Here is a 17130-nt window from a genome sequence, read left to right as displayed (position 1 = left end):
ATAATAGCCCGGGTGCCTTAGCTCTGAACCAGATAAATTGTTTGTGTAGTGTGATCCTGAAAGAGGTAGAGCAACAAAAGCATCCAGCCCGTGCTTGCATGTGAGATTAAAATACTGTGTTCATAGCTCTGGAAAAGAATTGTGATACTCCTTTAGCTATAATTTCAAATGCATTTGGAATAAAGAAATAAAGTCACTGAAGAGGCACAGTGTTGGAAGAGTCAGCCTGCAATACATAAACACGCATCACCGTCCTTCTTGCTCTTGAGATGCAGTTAATACAAAATACAGAAAACCTACAGGAAAAAGAAAGGCTATTGAACAACAAAAAAAATCATCAATGAGTGAAAACTCACATAACTATTCTTGACTGCTGCAATTACCTTTGGCCTGCGGCTGGTCATGAGACTGGCAGATACCAGCTGGGCCAAGCGTGCCGAGAGCCGTATGGAGCAGCCGGACATAGGGAGCAGCCAGGCAGAAGGGCTCCGACCCCTGACGCGTACCGGACAGCCCTGCTCAGCAAGGAACACAGGTAGTGACCTCCTGCGTTATCCTCCATGGCCAAGTAGGGTAACCTCAATGGCTTAATAAGTAATGGTAGGCATCACTGCGGTGAGCAAGGCCAGCATGTGATGGGGAAATTCAGTTTCTCTGTGAGAAAGTCCCTTTGGCAGTCCTTAGCCAACTTATACCACTTTGCTTTTACAGAAGCTTCTCTATAGAGACGAAATTCTCCCCAGTGAGGGTGGTGAGGCAGTGGCAGAGGTTGCCCAGAGAAGCTGTGGCTGCCCCATCCCTGGAAGTGTTCAAGGCCAGGTTGGATGGGGCTGTGAGCAACCTGGTCTGGTGGGAGGTGTCCCTGCCTATGGCAGGGGGGTTGGAACGAGATGAGCTTTAAGGTCCCTTCCAACCAAACCACTCTACGATTCTATGATGATTAGTCATAGACCAATTTCCGTACTGTGCTGTCAAGTCATCTAAACTAGCAAATAAAACAGCAACATCCAACAAATAAATCTCTTGCTGCAAATAACCCGGGTTCCATTGTACAAGGAGTAAACAGGTTGCTTTCCATCTGTCTATGACGGTTGGCACTTCTGAAGGTCCTACAGAGATCTATAAAGTCTCAAATGTGTGTAACTGGAGTTAGCTATGTAAATGCCTTCATGAACCTGGGATGATATACCTGCGTTCAACTTTAAATTATGAAAATTGCCTGCCTAACTCTCGGCCATATCCACTTTTTGCAAACAAACAAACAAACAAAAAATATATATACACATTGTGCATTGCAAGACAAAAGCTGGGCTTCATTCAAGACAATTTAAGACAAACAGGAGAATTAAGAGCTGAAGAGATTAAAAGGAATCAAGCTTTCTCAGTCATCCAAGAAAGGAGCAAAAATGAATCTGGGAAAAAATATGAGCAAGAACAAACCTTAAAACCAGAGAAGAGCACCTGAAGAAAGTTTCAGTCCCAACAGATTTGTGCTGTGGATGCGGAGCTGTAAGTGACAGACAGACGGAGGAAGCCTGGAACCTGAGACTTACATTGCCTTGCATTATTTGGGCATACATAAATCTTGCGTTATTTTCCCAAGCCACTAAAGACACGATACATTGTTTTATGAGAAAATCAGCAACTTTTGTGTATTCACAGTCATTTCTCTTAGAAAATAGCTCTGTTTGTTACCAAGATTTTGAGAGAAAGAGACTGAGGTACTCACTAAATTTGAAGACAAACAAGTCTTCGGGTTTTTTCTTACTAATTTCCCCCCAGCCTAATCTAACTTCTTAACCAGCTTAGACCCCTTACATTTCATGCGTTATTATTTCACAGCAGGTCCAGGCGACTTCCTCGATCTCTTTGGAGAATAAATTCTTTCCCCAGTACCCGCATGGCCTTTGGATGCGGAACTGTTGACAGATGTGGTGTGGGATTCAGAGGGGGCTGAGCGGCTGCTGGCAGCGCTGCGTCACAACCTGCTTTCTCTCCCCTTGCAGTCGGGGATGCTGAGCTAGGGAGAGCTGGCGTTCAAATCTCCCCAGCAATAGATCCCTCTTCTGCGCCTGGCATTGACAGCCCAATCCTGACACCCTATTGATGTGATTTCTCATGTACCTGCGTGTTTTTGCTTTGCACTATTTTTTCTTGGGTTTCTTGTTGTTATTCATTATCATTAATCAAACAAGTTTGATTCCAGTTTTGTTACTTGGTTTCTGCGGGGAGTTCCAGCTGGGACCGTATTTCACACTTAATGGTTGAAAGCTTGAAAGATCTCTGGTTTAGCACAGAAAGAATGTAAAAGGTGTTTAACCGCAAGCCCTCTTGGAATAATTTTTCTGACTAGAGTCTTCTCTTCTTTCCATTTATCTGCAGGTCTCTCATGATTTTGCAATCAATTTCAACGAAGACAACCCAGAATGCGCAGGTAACGCTCCCATTAGGACAGACTGCCATATTTTTGCTGTGTGCAAAATGCGCTTGCATTTTTTATTGTATCCTCTGGGTATTATTCAAAGTGTCTTTTAAAGAAAGCAGCTCGGAGTTTCAAAACCTGACCGACTCCGAGCCATTGGGCTTAGCTTTAGAAACCTTAGGAAGTGCCACACATTAATTTCCTGAAAAACAAGTCCCTCCGAAAGTACACCGCGTTGGACATTCAGCACTTGCACTTCCCCAAATCACTAGCATTTCTGAAAACTAAAGCCGTGTCTTCTAGATTCGTTCCAGATCTTCAGCTACATCAACATCACAGGTTGTGCAGCTCAGAAGGGCACGACATGCAGAAGCAGGCTGTGAGCCTCCGTGATCAAAGATTCCCTCCGTTTAGAGCAGTTCTTTGGCCAGACCTAGAGCAACAAGTCAGTCCAGCGACATCCAGCGCCAAAGGGCCAGGGGAGCAGCTGAGGACTACTGTGGCAGAAGGAAGCATATTTTCATGACAGCAAATGCAGCAGGAGGCTGTTTTAACGCAGCGTAAGATATAGGTGTGCTCTAGCAAGAATCCTCGGGAGGCAGAGGCCAGATTCACGTCGCAGATGTTGCTGTACGTCTTGTATTTCTAAGTGAGGTCTGCGGTGACTGATGCTATCTTTCTAGAATCTCCTACCACAATTCACACATTTTGTAAAAGAGAATAACAGGACGATGATCTCTAAACAGTCTTAACAAGTAATCCCAGACTAACACTTCGTTGAGAGTCTCATTGCTGTCTAAAATCCACAGGTTGTTATTCTCCCTTATCCTTCTGCTACCATCCAAACACAGAAATGGGTGTTTCAAAATGCTCTTCCTGTTCAAATTTTCTAGCTGCTCCTTTCAGCCCTTCTCAGGCTTATTAGTAGCTTTCTTTCAGGCACGGTCAGCGGAATAGAATATGTTTAGGATGAGAATGAAGAGGCCGAGAAATGAAGTGAGGAAAAGAAAAGAGGACAAGCAATTCAAGGGAAAAAGACACAAAAAGGATTCCGAGTTCACGCACCTTAAAAGCAAGACCTCTGTTTTCGGTTCAGTCTTTGTTTTTGCGCTCAGATTGTTGGACTGCCCCAGCCTCTGTAGGTCATACGCTTGAAATGTAATTGGGCGTAAGTCCTACAGCTGCTTGACGTGTTCAGGCTGCTTTTTACATTGCTTTTAAGGAGTTAAAAGAAGCAGAGATTACGTGTATGCATCTAGAAGTGCCTGCAAGCTTGTCAGCCAGCTTGAACTTGAGATTTTAGTCACACTGAGGGTGTGGGGACGAGGTGGGGAAGCAAAACAGACCTCGGAATTTTGTTTGGACCATCATATTTTAAAATGTGTTAGCTTGCCTGCTTCTGAACACAGACGCATTGGCATCTACACAGGGCCTGATCTGTTTACAACATCTCAGTTAACAATGGTCAGCACTAGGTGATAACAAATTTATACATGTAGTGTTCAAATATGGCTTTGTGTCCCAGCCTAAATGCAGGTCATTTGTGACTTTCTGCATACCCCAGAAAAAAACCCTAGCAGTCCATGCCAGGAACACCTTTTTTTATCCCCGCTTTGCTGCCTCTTTAGAGTTCAAGGCTAATTCTTTTATCACTCTGACATTTTATGTAAGGATTTGTATTGATTGAAAAGGCCGTGTCACATCTATGTAATGCCAGCAGCAGGTCAGAGGTTGGAGAGACAAACCCTCTGCGAGAACTTAACTGTCCCGACCATACTATGTACGCAAAATAAAATGGGACAATGGAAATGAGAGGAGGTTAAGAAAAAAAGGAAGGAGCTGCTCTATGAGCCTTGGCTTATGTTGCTTCCGATTTGTTAGGTATTTAAGCTTTATTTGGTTCTTTGCGTAAGACTCAGTTACCTGATAAGTTAACTCATCACCTAAAAGGAGTTTTAGGGCTACGAAGACATAAAAAAGATGATTGCAGCACAAAAGAAGGCCAGGGAAGAAATTTTGCAGCATCCGCACATGCATCTATGAGATATAAAAAGCACTTCTTTGTCCTAAAGGATACCTTTCAAAATAATATCCATCTGGGTGAAAGCACGAAAAGGAGACAGACCAGAAAACGTGCTGTTTAATCATCTGCTGCAGCTTGCTCATCACCTGCCTGTCCTGGATGCTTGATAAGTTCCTACTGCCAAATCTTCGGCAATGTTTTCTAGATGCTCTCACTGTATGAGGTGACACAGGGAGCAGCAACACCAGCATGTCAGTGGAGAGAGGATGCAAGAGGGAGAGGGAGATAAAGTGCTTCGTGACCACGCTATTTTTCCTCGTAATATGTAGCATACTTGCCAGAAAACAAAGGAAAATGGCTAAAAAGTATCTTGCTTTAAACCAAGAAACAAGAGGTTGGATCCAATATAAGAAGTATGTGTTTAATTTGCTTTTGAGGAATGAAATCCCTTTCTTTGTGGAAGTAGTGAGCTTTCACTGGCACAAGGTAGTGTGAAGCATCACTCTACATTGGCTAAGGACTGCGTATTGATATGAAGATCACCGGAATTCATAAAATAAGGATATCCTCACCTTTCCTCCCTGTTACCATTTCCATTGTTGAACACTGTAGTATTTATAGCCTGATATTTAGTATATTTATAGTATATTATATTCATAGTCTTACGCTTAATATTTGGTCTTCATTGTCTGAGGAAGAAAGTAAGTGACAACCTCTAATCTGAATGAATGCTTCTACACATGCATGCGTTTTACATGCATCTTAAACCCATACGTGTATATATATATATATATATATATATGCATACCCTGTATTTCACCAGAGCTATTGAAAGTGGATTCTAATTAAAAATGTAACGAGTTGAATTGTGAAGCAAAATGCCCATTGGCTCTCCCTAAAATAAAGGAGTCCAAGAAAAGTAAGTGACAAAGTAAAGTAAGCCGCTCACATATCCTGTTGGATTTGGATATATAAGGACAGTAGATATTTCTAAAAGATATTAATCTGAGATAGCGAACAAGAAATTATGTTTCTAGAACATGTTTCTTTCTAAGATGAAAGCAACTTTCTGGCATGAACCACGCTAAACCTGTGTGGAATGCAGGGAGTAAGGTTTATCTTACACTATTCTAATGCATAAGAAAAAAAAAAATACAGTGTATCTTGTCATCATCTTGGGGAAGATTTATGAGGCCTTCGTGCAAGATCAGTAAGTATATGTAATGAAATCCTTAGCAGGTTTAAAATTAGGAGTTAAGAAAAGGTCAGTCTTGCAATATGTAATTTAGTCACGGGAATTGCCAAGGGAAATTTTGTAACATTCCTTTGCATTTTAGCCAATCATAGCTGTAACTGGGGCGTGTTCTTTTGTCTGTGAGCACGGCAATGGGAAAATATGTTCGTAGCTAGCTATAAAGAGAGAAGACTGTGTTCTCCACCATGTTTTCATAGGAGGTTCAGGTGTATCATCGTAAAGCCATTACAACTCCGTGGGATTTGTTAGTAACCAGTCTGCACCCATATATCCTGTAAACACGGCTGAGGAAAATCTCATGAGTGAGCTAGTCTCAGTGCAAACTGAAACTGGCTTAGGATCTTATTGAAGTAATTTCATTCTTCAGCATCCTTTACAAAGCTCTTCAGTCTATCGCTTTGTTTCCAACTTTAGACCTCTAATCCCTTAGGTCTGGTAAGCTGGGAGTTCTGATTGTGGAGGCTAACATGCATCGCTTCAAGAAATCCTTCTCAATGATTGAAAACACCAATTTCCATTCTGTGATCTGTCAAGTGTGTCAGCAGAAGTCTGTTCTCCCTAGTCTGGCTATAGATTCTGAAATGAAAAAGCCAAAAATAGCTAGTTCTCCATCAAGCCTTCTTGACTAAAGCTCATTTTTCTGTGGACTGTGAAGCATCCTGCTGTTTCTTACAAGATTTTGCAGCTTTTGGTCATAGTCAAATTCACCCTAAAAATGTATTTTCTTAGCACAGGGAGGGCAGGTAGTTGAAAAGATGTTTGAGTTCCTTGACAGCTCTAGGTTGTAAGTACAAAGGGCAAATCTGTTGGTAACTACCATGATAAACAGAAATAAATATGTATCTGAAGAGGAGGAGAGAGACATGTTGAAGTGTTTTTCATTTGTATCTACCCTTTTAGCATGAATCTTAGCTGGTGATCAGGAAGTGATCGCTTACGCCTTGAACCGAGAAGGATGGAAGCTATGGCATTGCAAGCTGATACCTGGAAAACACACATTAAAAAGTGCTAGGAAGGAGAAGCATGGCATAATTATATGTTACGAGCTAGATTCAGAGACAACTTCGCAGAAAGTACCTGAAGCTGTTAGTCCTTGCTAATCATTTTGGCTTTATTCATTAAGAACCCACCCTTTATTTCCATTTTAAACAAGCATGATATTGGTGGTGTGCTGCACATTTATTTGCCTTTTGTGTGGCTTTTCATGGCAGGAATACAAGGTGTTGTGGAGGCTTATCAGAGCTGCCTTCCCAAGCTGCAGCTGTATGGGCCGACAAACATCGCTCCCATCATCCAGAAGGTGGCAAAATCGGCATCGGAGGAGACCAACACCAAGGAGGCCTCGGTAAGGGCATAATGCTGTCTTTGACTCTTTCCTCATCTTGTGACAGATCTCCAGAAGAAGGCCAGGCCTTTTCGTGTACGTGAATCATGCCCTCACACTTCTCACTAACTTCACAGGAGGCAGCTTGAGTCTGTGTCAGCTGGAGCAGTGTATCTAGCCTTTATAGCTTCAGTAGTCACAGCTTTAAGTCTTCCCCCGCTGTTCTGTCTCTTGCTTTTAGGGCTGTTCTACTGTACCACACCCAGTTCTTCACTGTGGAAACAGAAACGGCGCCACTGAGGTTACAAAAATGTAGGGGCCAAGCCCTAAAAGTGTTGGTCATACAAGGAGATGAGTTCAAATGATTCCCTACGCAGCCTACCCAATGTCAAGTCTCTCGCAGAGGCTGTACTAAACCTTTTTCGTTCTACTAGGGGATTTTTCCAACCATTCCTTTGGAAACTGTAGTGATATAGTCTTCAGTTTGCTGTTACTGACACGGAGTATCATGTGCCTTTTAGAGATCATAGTATCATAGAATCATTTGGGCTGGAAGGGACCTTCAGAGGTCATCTAGTCCAACCCCCCTGCGGTGAGCAGGGACATCTCCAACTAGATAAGGCTGCTCAGAGCCCCATCCAGCCTGACCTTGAACGCCTCCAGGGATGGAGCTTCCACCACCTCTCTGGGCAACCTCTTCCAGTGCTTCACCACCCTTATTGTAAAAAAATTTTTCCTTATGTCAAGTCTAAATCTACCCTCTTTTAGTTTAAAACCTAAGTTTTAAACTAACAAGTCTGTTAGTTTGCATCTGATACAAAACCCATGCCAGAGGCTAAAAGACTTAAGCATAGATTGTGTTTTAAATGTATATCTTCAAAATGCAGTAGGCTTATTTTTCTCTTGCCTTCCAGACAGAATGGGAGAAAGGGAGAATGACAGAATTGGAGAGAATATCTGAACGAGTAGGTCTAAAACATTTACAAGAGCAGTGCCGTGGGAGTAAAGGCTGTGAGAGAGAACTTGCACACTGCAGCAAGGAAAGCGCCTATGTATTGAAGTAGCATGAGTCTTCAAGATAAAGTTTTCTCCCTCCATATTTTGTTTCATTCATGGCAGGAGGTGATGAACAGAACACTTTGAGTTTATACAGCTGTGTGTACATAAACTTTCGTGATGTTTAGTGTGTTGGTATTGCGCATGCAGGGTGACCAAATTATATGACCTGTTCATTTTTCCTATTACTGCACGTTTGTTAAATGACTCCAGCCTTCATAACAGATCCAAGTGAGAGTCACTCTTCCCATGATCTAGCCCATGATGTGGGCTTTAGAGTTTTGGGAAAGAAATGACAAGCGCCCCAAATTACTTGCTGTCCTTTAGAGAATAAGAAAACCTCTCTTCAGGGCTCTGTATGAAGCGTTTAAAGATGGATGTATTCCTCCCTGCACATGCCCTTGCTCTCCTCAGGGACCCCCTTACTCTGCAGAATGCAGCAGCCCTGCCCTGGTGCTTCTCCCCCAGGCAGCAGTGGGTCACCCTCCAGTTTGCAGATGGCTGCACCCACTCCACTCGCCTGTTAGCAAAGCTCCTCCGCAAAGTGCTGTCGTAACCTCCCTGACAGCTCTGCTCCAGGCTTGTAACGCTTCAATACTCCATTCCTCCCTGCCTCCCACTGCTTCCCAAAGGGAATAAAAAATGTAGTCAGAAACTGTCAGCAGAAGGGATTGTGCAGCAGATGGAAAATAGGGCTAGTGAGGGGCTCAGGACTATTCCAGAGTTCCCAGCCAAAGTCCCGACTGTCCCAGCCCTAGCAGCTAGAAACCTCCTCTTCTACACTGTGCATCCCTTGGCTCCCTCCAGCTCCCGGAAATTACCTGAACTAGAGCTGAACTCCAAAAGAGGAGGAGGTTTGGATGGGAAACACACTGAACCTTGGAGTCACTATAAAGATTATTTTAAAAAGTCCATGAGTGAGTTATCAGCAACACTTTTATACTGGAAAAGGGCAAGCAGCTTTGGAAGATTAACTAATGGTATAATTTTTCACTTCTTCTCCAACAACTTCAGCAATATTTCATCTTGCTGATTCTGACGGACGGCGTCATCACAGACATGGCTGACACCAGAGAGGCCATTGTCCACGCCTCTCACCTTCCCATGTCAGTCATCATCGTCGGGGTGGGAAATGCCGATTTTAGTGACATGCAGATGCTGGATGGCGATGATGGGATCCTGAGGTCTCCCAAGGGCGAGCCTGTGCTTCGAGACATTGTCCAGTTTGTGCCATTTAGGAACTTCAAACACGTAAGCTGACTTTTCCGTCTGTTCCGCAGAAGGATGAATGTTTATAACATACAGTGGATGGTCCTTGGGGCTGGGCCTAACTTTGGATGGGCATGAAGTGTTTAGTAAGTCTGTGGCATTATTGTGTCAGAAATGGAGAAAAAAAAAGGAATGCAGAATGAAATCTGCTCCATTAGTGAGATTATGAGGGTGGGGAAGGAAGAGGTGGGGCAGAATCCAGGTGCTTCTCGTGGTGCCAGGCCTTACTTCCACCTTCTCCCTGGTTTCAGTTTGGTTGCCCTCCCTGACTTATTTTTCTTGGGGTCTCTTTTCCATTCTCTTTGCCTCTGTTCTAAGAGGACTACTGTATTCTGCTTTCCATCCCTTCATTTCCACAGGCAGCTGCAACAGCTGTGAATTTGTACTCGGAGTGTTCCCCAGGAGGCTGTTTCCTTATTGAAATTTAGATCCCTAAGTTCTCAAAGGCAGGACTATCTACCCACAGCATCCTGGTTGCCTCCAAACCCGTTCCCCAAATTCTGTACAAGAACACAACCAAGAAAGTGGTGTTACGAAGAGCTTCCCTGTGCCCTCAGCAAGCTGCTCCTGCCTGAGCCCAGCGTGGTGTAGGAGACACTCCAGGAGAGGAAGGGACAGACCCAGCATTAAATTGCCAAATCTGAAATACTGCCCTGGCCATGTACTTTTCTGCCCAGTCACCTGCCCTACGTGGCAGCATCTGTCCCAGGGACTTTTTCAGCAGGTGGGTAGAGACAGCGTTGGCCCAGAGAAGGAGCCTTGCCGCACACAGCCGGTGGGTTCAGGGTTCCTCCATGTGGAAGCATGACGTGGCCGTTGTGTTCCTCTGCAATGCTGATCACATCCCCTTCCCTCTGTTTTTCCATCTTTCTCTCCCTTCCTTCTGCTCATTCCTTTTGTTATATTGAAGTGGTTCTCCAGACTGGTTTTTCGCTCACCTTGGTGTCTAGGAAGGATATCCTTGGTATTTGATTTGAAAATTCCTTTATCCCACAGTGTAACTGACTCATTCTCCTTATGAGATTGCCCTTTCCGATCTGCTCCCGTACACCAGTGATCCTTAGATCTGCATATGTCACGCAGTTTTCAATTCTGCATTGACTTTGGGCTGCATATGGGTTTGCGGTGCTTACATTTCTTTAGTTTTTCTAGGCTTTTTGTTACCACATGAGATTTTTTTTTTTCTGTTTGCTGCTTCCAAAATACTTTGATTTTATTTCCCTCTTCTCAAGAGTTGTTCTTTTTTCTCACTTCAAAATGCAATTTTGCCATATTTGTCTTAGATCCAGACATGAGTCTTACTTTCACAAACTCTACTGAGGAGTAAGAGAAACAAACGTGTTCCTCTTTTCCCGCTACCTTTATGTAAATAATGGATCCTCATAGGAGGTGAAACTCACCTTGTGCTATTAGTTTGCCGACACTATGCCAAATGGCTGCCAATTTGCCACTGAATTGTAGACACGTACACATTTCTACGCTGCCACTGCCCCTCCGTCACCAAAGAACGAGCACCTTCTCCTTCGTCAGATAATCACAAGCGCTTAGTGCTACGCTGCAGTCCATTGTAAAAGTGTTGAGGCAAGTTCTTTATGGGCTAGTGCTAGACCTTCTTTCAATTAGTTGAAAACATGTTTCTGCAAGGAACTGGCAAAGCCAGCTGCATTTGTTATTTTTAGTTTCATTTTGTGATTTGATAACAAAGTTGAAATCCCCCTTGATGGAAGAGGTTAATGCTGACAGTTGCAGCTCTGGACACTGAATATATTGTGCCGCTGGTGTTAACTTGTGAGGGAGTCTATGTGTGATTTTAATTGCTAGCATTGGTCAAATGACAAGCATGTATTATTTTTAGCTGTTTTAGGTTAACTTCCCTGGTACTGGGAGAGGATAGCAATCTTCAAAATTTATTGCTCTTGTTAAATAGTGATATTTTTCTCCCCCTTTCTCTCAGTAGCAGAGATAATATAGATGTAGAGATAGATAATGTATTTGCTCTATCAGAAAAGTCAATATATCTTATGCAACTTGATATTTAGTCTGTTTATTGCAATCTTTCAGCATTTCAACAAATGTCAGTGTAATGGATGACTGCCCGTAACAATAGCCACTTCTGGTTGAATTGCTTTATTGTCATATCCCAAATAATCTCTCCCTCTGAACAGAGTGACATTCACAGCTATCTGGCTTACGTATCCTCAGCACAAACAAAAGACCATGCCTTTTGCATCAACTAGTGACATGATTTTTCACGGGAGAAATGAGTGTGATGTTTTGATTCAAACTTATTTGTCCCCACAGAGAAATGTGGATTTAACACATTTGGGAGATTTTTGTTAGATCGGCTCTGATCAAACACAAGAATTACCATAAATCAGCGTATTACATTTGACAGCTTTAGGTAAAAGATGTATTTAGTTAAAAATCAGATCCCTTTTGTAAATGTACCTTGTGTTTAGTTTTGATGTTTAGGTTGTTCAGCTTTAAGTAGAAAAAAGGAGTTGAAGGATCTTTTTGGAAAGACTACAAATCAAGTTGCATAAGGTTTATAGGTTTTTCTGATAAATCAAGTATTTATTTATGCCTAAATCTATATTACCTCTACTACTGACAGAAGAAGGGAGGAAAATGTTATTTGTGAGCCATTATTTTTTGTTTTGCTGGAACAGTAAACCAAAATTCATTTGGAGTCAACCCAAGCAATATTTTTTTTTCATTACTTCAGTTCTCAGGTCAGCCCGGAACTCAAAATCTCATATCTATCCAAAGAGATCAAAAATAATCTATCCAAAAGCTGCTCCTGTGAGAAAATTGAAAGGAGGGAGAAGGAAGTCGTAAAAACGACCTATAGAGTGAATTCCTTTTATTTGATAAGTTTGACTTCAGAGACGGTTCTGATCCTGCACGGCAGGCCTACAGCCATTTAACACATTTCAATTATTTACAATCATTCACATATCTAAAACCTCGTACCCACTTCAACGTTTTACCCAGTGTAGACAGAAAGCTTTATTGCAGGGGTTTAATTTCCTGTATGATGTAGTGTATCATCAGGAGTACTCTCTCTTTAAGGAACACCTTTGAAGCTATCAGAATAAGAATAATAATAATTGTAGTGATTCTTGGCAAATCCTGTACCTGCAGAGGCTTGATAAAACCAAGGTAACCATTACTGCTTAAAAAAATGTCCCATTGTGTAGTGGGTGACATGCAATGCACTACAGGGGAACATGGCAAACAAAGGGAAAATGTTTTCCATGAACCCAAGTGAATTTCTTCTCTCTATAATTATCACCACGCCAGCAGTGTGAGTGTCCTTCACCTGAAACTGTAGAACAGCGATGCTCACCATCACTGAAATGTAGTTGAAGAAAATCACCTGTCCTAATCCATTCACAGTCATATTTTAAGAGATTAAATTCTCTGCCTTGAGGATGCATGATGCATTTACTGTCCACAAATCTGATGCCACAGGTAGCTTGTATTCCGCTCTGCATTGTATTTAATCATAAAGGCTAACAACCGTGACTTAGTAACACATATATCACAAATGAGTGTGGAAAGCACAGCTCTTAACCACTGCAAGGAGCAATGTTTTCCACTACACATTGTAATTAAAGGTTAAGCATGGTGAAGCTATAGAACTGAATCAACAGTCATTTTGTAATATACACCAATTATCGTCATAGGGGATTCTTTTCCTGCTGCTGGCTGATCTGATCGTTGTGTGTTAGCCATCAGTTGAGAACTATTTGTCTTGAGGTCTTTATCGCTAGGATGCTTTTCAAGCATAGCAGTTAAACAGCAGTGAAAACGTTCCAGTAAAACAATGTACCGTCTGTGTTAAAAACCCAGCGAAGGTAACCCTTCCACAGCACTGTTGAACTGGGACTGGTTTTTAGCTCAGAAGTTACTAGGTCTGGTTCTTTATTCTTATACAAATGTTGCTTTGCACCATCTGGTCTAGAAGTGAGAGTGCTTTACCACAGCCAAAGTCTGGAAGGTAGAGGTAGCCCAAATTGTCAGGCAGGAAATCACCCCGAACGTTGGTTTTGGGGAGCTCCCTGCTGAAAGGAGCCCCAGGACCAACAGACATCACCGACACGATGAAACTGCGTAAAGCAACAGCTGTCCGTGTTCAGACTGAAGCAGGGAGTCAGGGCAGCTACCCCAGGGCAACTCCGTGTGGGGCCACACGTTGCCTGTGAGCCTGTGGGCACAGTAAATGTGTTAGCTTGAACCTCACAGGTTTTTAGCTGGTTTTAGCTGGTTTTTAGCTGAAGTGAAAGGCTTTTTACTTCACCTGCGCCCCGGGCAGGGAGCGCAGAGCTCAGCTGACTCCTGGAGCAGCAGTAATTCAGCTGTGGATCTCAGCCCTGACCGAACCTGGTCGGAAGGGCCAACCCTTCGTTATGTTATGTGCCATCAGAAGAGAGAGGAGCGGCGATGGGAGGGCGATGCAGAGAGATGGGTGTTGGCCCAGCGTTCAGACACACGGACTGCACGTGATCCAGAGAAGCTGATGGCAAGTGCTCCTGCCCGGCATTTTTAAAGATAGAGCAGAGTGAAGTTTCCCCATTGCTAGGGCTTGCGTGTGCAACGATGGCCCAGGACTCTTCCCCGACGCCCTGTTTTCACCCTTGATGTAGGGTTATATTTTTGGTAAGATGGCACAGGGGCAAGCTAAGGCATATACAGCTTTGGCACATCGGGAAGGAGATTATAAAACAGTAATTCTCAATAGCAACACGGAAAACAGACATTTGCCTGACTCCAAGGGGTATTTTTTGCTGATTTCAGTGAAAACAGGTTTAGGCAAGAACAGGGCAACTGTGGAAAACCATGCATTTCACTTTGAAGGATTAAAATAAATGGGTTCTGTTACTGCGTAAGACCTGAGAACCTTTGCTGCGCTCTCACACAAGGTATGGGCTCCGCTTTGCCAGTTTGTTCATGCAGAAATGTTCCAGGCTTTTTTTGCCTGCACAAATATTTTGGTATAAATGTCACGGTAGGGAAATAGCTGTTCATTTTATTCGTTCCTAATCACATATGTGACTTGAAATACCAAAATACAAAAAATAGTTTTGCTTCTCGTTTTGCTAGCATTATCTTTCTAGTATTGTAACATTTGATACTGGAATTTGTAATAGCCCAGGGCTATTATCCTGCATCCCTGGATTACCTTGCCTATGAATAGTTTGCCGTTTACATCCTACGTAAGCCTAATTTTAAGACTATGAAAGGATGCAATAGAGTAGGGCAATGAACAGTCAATACAACTACTTGGTGACATGGTAGTTTTGAAACCTGGCTGGCGATATAACAGACAGTAAGGAGGGAAGTGTTCATTAATGTGGGAAAAAGTACCTGGTGTGCAGAAGAAATGTGACCCAGCCACCAGCTGAGTTCCTGTGGATCGTCTGAGCTGCAATGTGTGATCCATGCATGCTCTATCTGGAGATAAACACATTAGTTTAAACCTCTCAAACTGATATTTAAGTGTTTGCATTTTTACTGCATTTTTGTGGTGGGCTTAGAGGGAACATGGTCCAGCAGGCTGGCTCCGGGAGGCTTGGAATCAGCTCTACCCCAATACTTGGAAACAAGCAAATCCAAAACATGAGAGAACAGGAATCCAGTTTTGTCACTGCTGAATTCAGGGGCTGAGGAAAATCCCTGCAGCACATGCAGGTAACGGTTGCCCACAAAACATCCCCAGGCCACGCTGCTTCATGTGAAGCATTGTCAGGGCGTGAGGGGGCAACTGCGTGTTGTCGATGGAGGGCACGGCTCCTCCTTGCACTGCGGGGTAGCCCTCCTCCCTGCCTGGGGAGAAAGCCAGCAGCCATCTCTACATCCATCTCTACATTTCAGGGTCATCAGTTCTTAAGTCTGGTTGACACCCACCATTTATGCATTGCAGGAAGAGCTTTAAAGCCTCCACAAAGCCTAGGATTGAAGCTGTCTCGTGACCATGGTTTAATTCCAATGAAAACAACATATTTTTTATTGAATTAAAAACTTCCCCAGCCGTTAAAACACCATGCTAGATCCTGAAGAGAAGAATGGTGATGAAGGCCTCCCTTTTATAGTGATGTCCGTTCACGTTCAGCCTGAAGCTCTGCAGGGTTCCTCGCTGAGTCCTGATGAATGAAGCCCTGGCAGCCCCTACCACTGCGATATGGTGCTCTCCCAGGGTGCAGGGAAGTTCAGTTACCCTGAACATAAAATAGTTCAAACGGACCTGAAAGACATACAGAGCACTTTTGGCTTTAGTGTTCTTTCAGGCAGCCCAAACTGACTCCTAAAAGGAGTTTCCAACAATAGTGCCACTCACTTTGAGTCTTTTTTGGCCTTCCATTTCTATACCATGCTGCCTACCTTGATCTGACAGCACCGATGCCTCTACAACCCATGGCACTTCTAGCAGAGAGCCAGGTTAACGCTTGTGTTTTCTACCGTTTCCTGCAGGCATCCCCAGCTGCTCTAGCAAAAAGTGTTTTGGCTGAAGTTCCAAACCAAGTGGTGGACTATTACAATGGCAAAGGGATAAAACCAAAATGTGTGTCAGAGTACGAGTCTTCCAGGACACTAGCTCCATGAACCTGCCTGCACTCTTTTACAAAATTAAAAAAGAAAAATGCTACTGTCTACAACTACTGTACTTTAAAATGAAACAAAAAACTAGCACGTTTTGGTGATTTTTAACTAAAATAACCATTTTTTTGCATGTGTAGCCTAAAGGCTTAAATCTGTTAAGCGGTTGTATTGTTGAGAACTTTTTATGAGAAAAAAAATCCAGAAAAAAAAAAAGTGAACTCTTTACATTACAGCATGTCGCCTTGAAATAAAAAGTTATCTGTATCTGTTTTTTATACAGGTTTGTTGAAATTTTGCTAAATTTCTTATCTTTACACTGTAAAGCATTTTGAAATATTTATTGAGAGTCGATAGCCAAAATGTCTTTGGTTTAATCTGCTATGAACCGAGAGATTTTTCAAAATGGCAGATGCATGAACTGTATTTTGCATGTTTAAAATAAAAACAACACAGTTTTGCAGTTGTTGTCTTTATTTCTCTCTCTCTGCCACAAGGCTGCCTGCTTTCCACCTCCATATTCCAAGGAAAGGGTAATAAAGTGTTTCAAGAGATATCTGGCCTGAAGCACGGCCATTTCTAACGTTAGCAGCTTATAATGGGCACCTGAACATGTCTGTGGCCTGAGAAGCAATTCTTCAGAAGCCTGTTATGAAGGGTTCAGACCACAGCTGTAAACAGATCTGGCTTGGAGGGCATGATCCATCAGGATTGCATGTCTTAAAATATGTCTACTTAATCCAAAAGATCTGTCTGGCTTTCGAACGGGTTATATTTTGGCTACCCACGTTTATAATCTCTTGTTTGGGAATTCTTATTTTGTTTCATTTGGATTTTTTTACTCTCAACTCAATATGGAACTTTGCATGATACGTTTTCCAAAAGAGATTTTGCACAGCCTGATTTTGTGACAACCAGTGATTTGTAACTTCATGCACACACAGACCCCTTGTGAGTAATAGAAAAACTGGGTTTGTACCAAAAGAATATTCGAGCCACTTTTTTTTAAAAAAAAAAAGAGGACATACAAGAGCAGATTGGCAATGGATTGATCTTTCCATTGAAATATTTATGTATCTAAATGAGAAAATCAGATCATTGTTCTTCTTAGTGTTTGAATTTTGGCGGCTTCATTTGCTAAAAGACAATAGTAAAAGATGTGACTTGCTAGAAGTTAAGCA

At 42.7% G+C, this 17130-nt stretch overlaps 1 protein-coding gene across 1 annotated transcript in view; it reads left to right on the top strand.

The window, feature by feature from the left end:
* The window catches only part of CPNE4 (copine IV), a 22144-nt gene extending 5737 nt beyond the window's left edge, over window positions 1-16407 (top strand). The window contains exons 2-5 of the mRNA XM_009698363.1: window positions 2383-2434; window positions 6912-7045; window positions 9095-9331; window positions 15824-16407. Coding sequence (XP_009696665.1) covers window positions 2383-2434; window positions 6912-7045; window positions 9095-9331; window positions 15824-15955 — 555 coding nt within the window. The 3' untranslated portion in view covers window positions 15956-16407. The remainder of the gene's footprint in view (window positions 1-2382; window positions 2435-6911; window positions 7046-9094; window positions 9332-15823) is intronic.
* The last annotated feature ends 723 nt before the right edge of the window (window positions 16408-17130 follow it).

Source organism: Cariama cristata, unplaced genomic scaffold, assembly GCF_000690535.1.
Source record: "Cariama cristata isolate BGI_N322 unplaced genomic scaffold, ASM69053v1 scaffold27384, whole genome shotgun sequence".
In the NCBI taxonomy this organism is placed as follows: domain Eukaryota; kingdom Metazoa; phylum Chordata; class Aves; order Cariamiformes; family Cariamidae; genus Cariama; species Cariama cristata.
The sequence above is the reverse complement of the archived record's forward strand: the minus strand, read 5'-3'. Positions and strand labels throughout refer to the sequence as shown.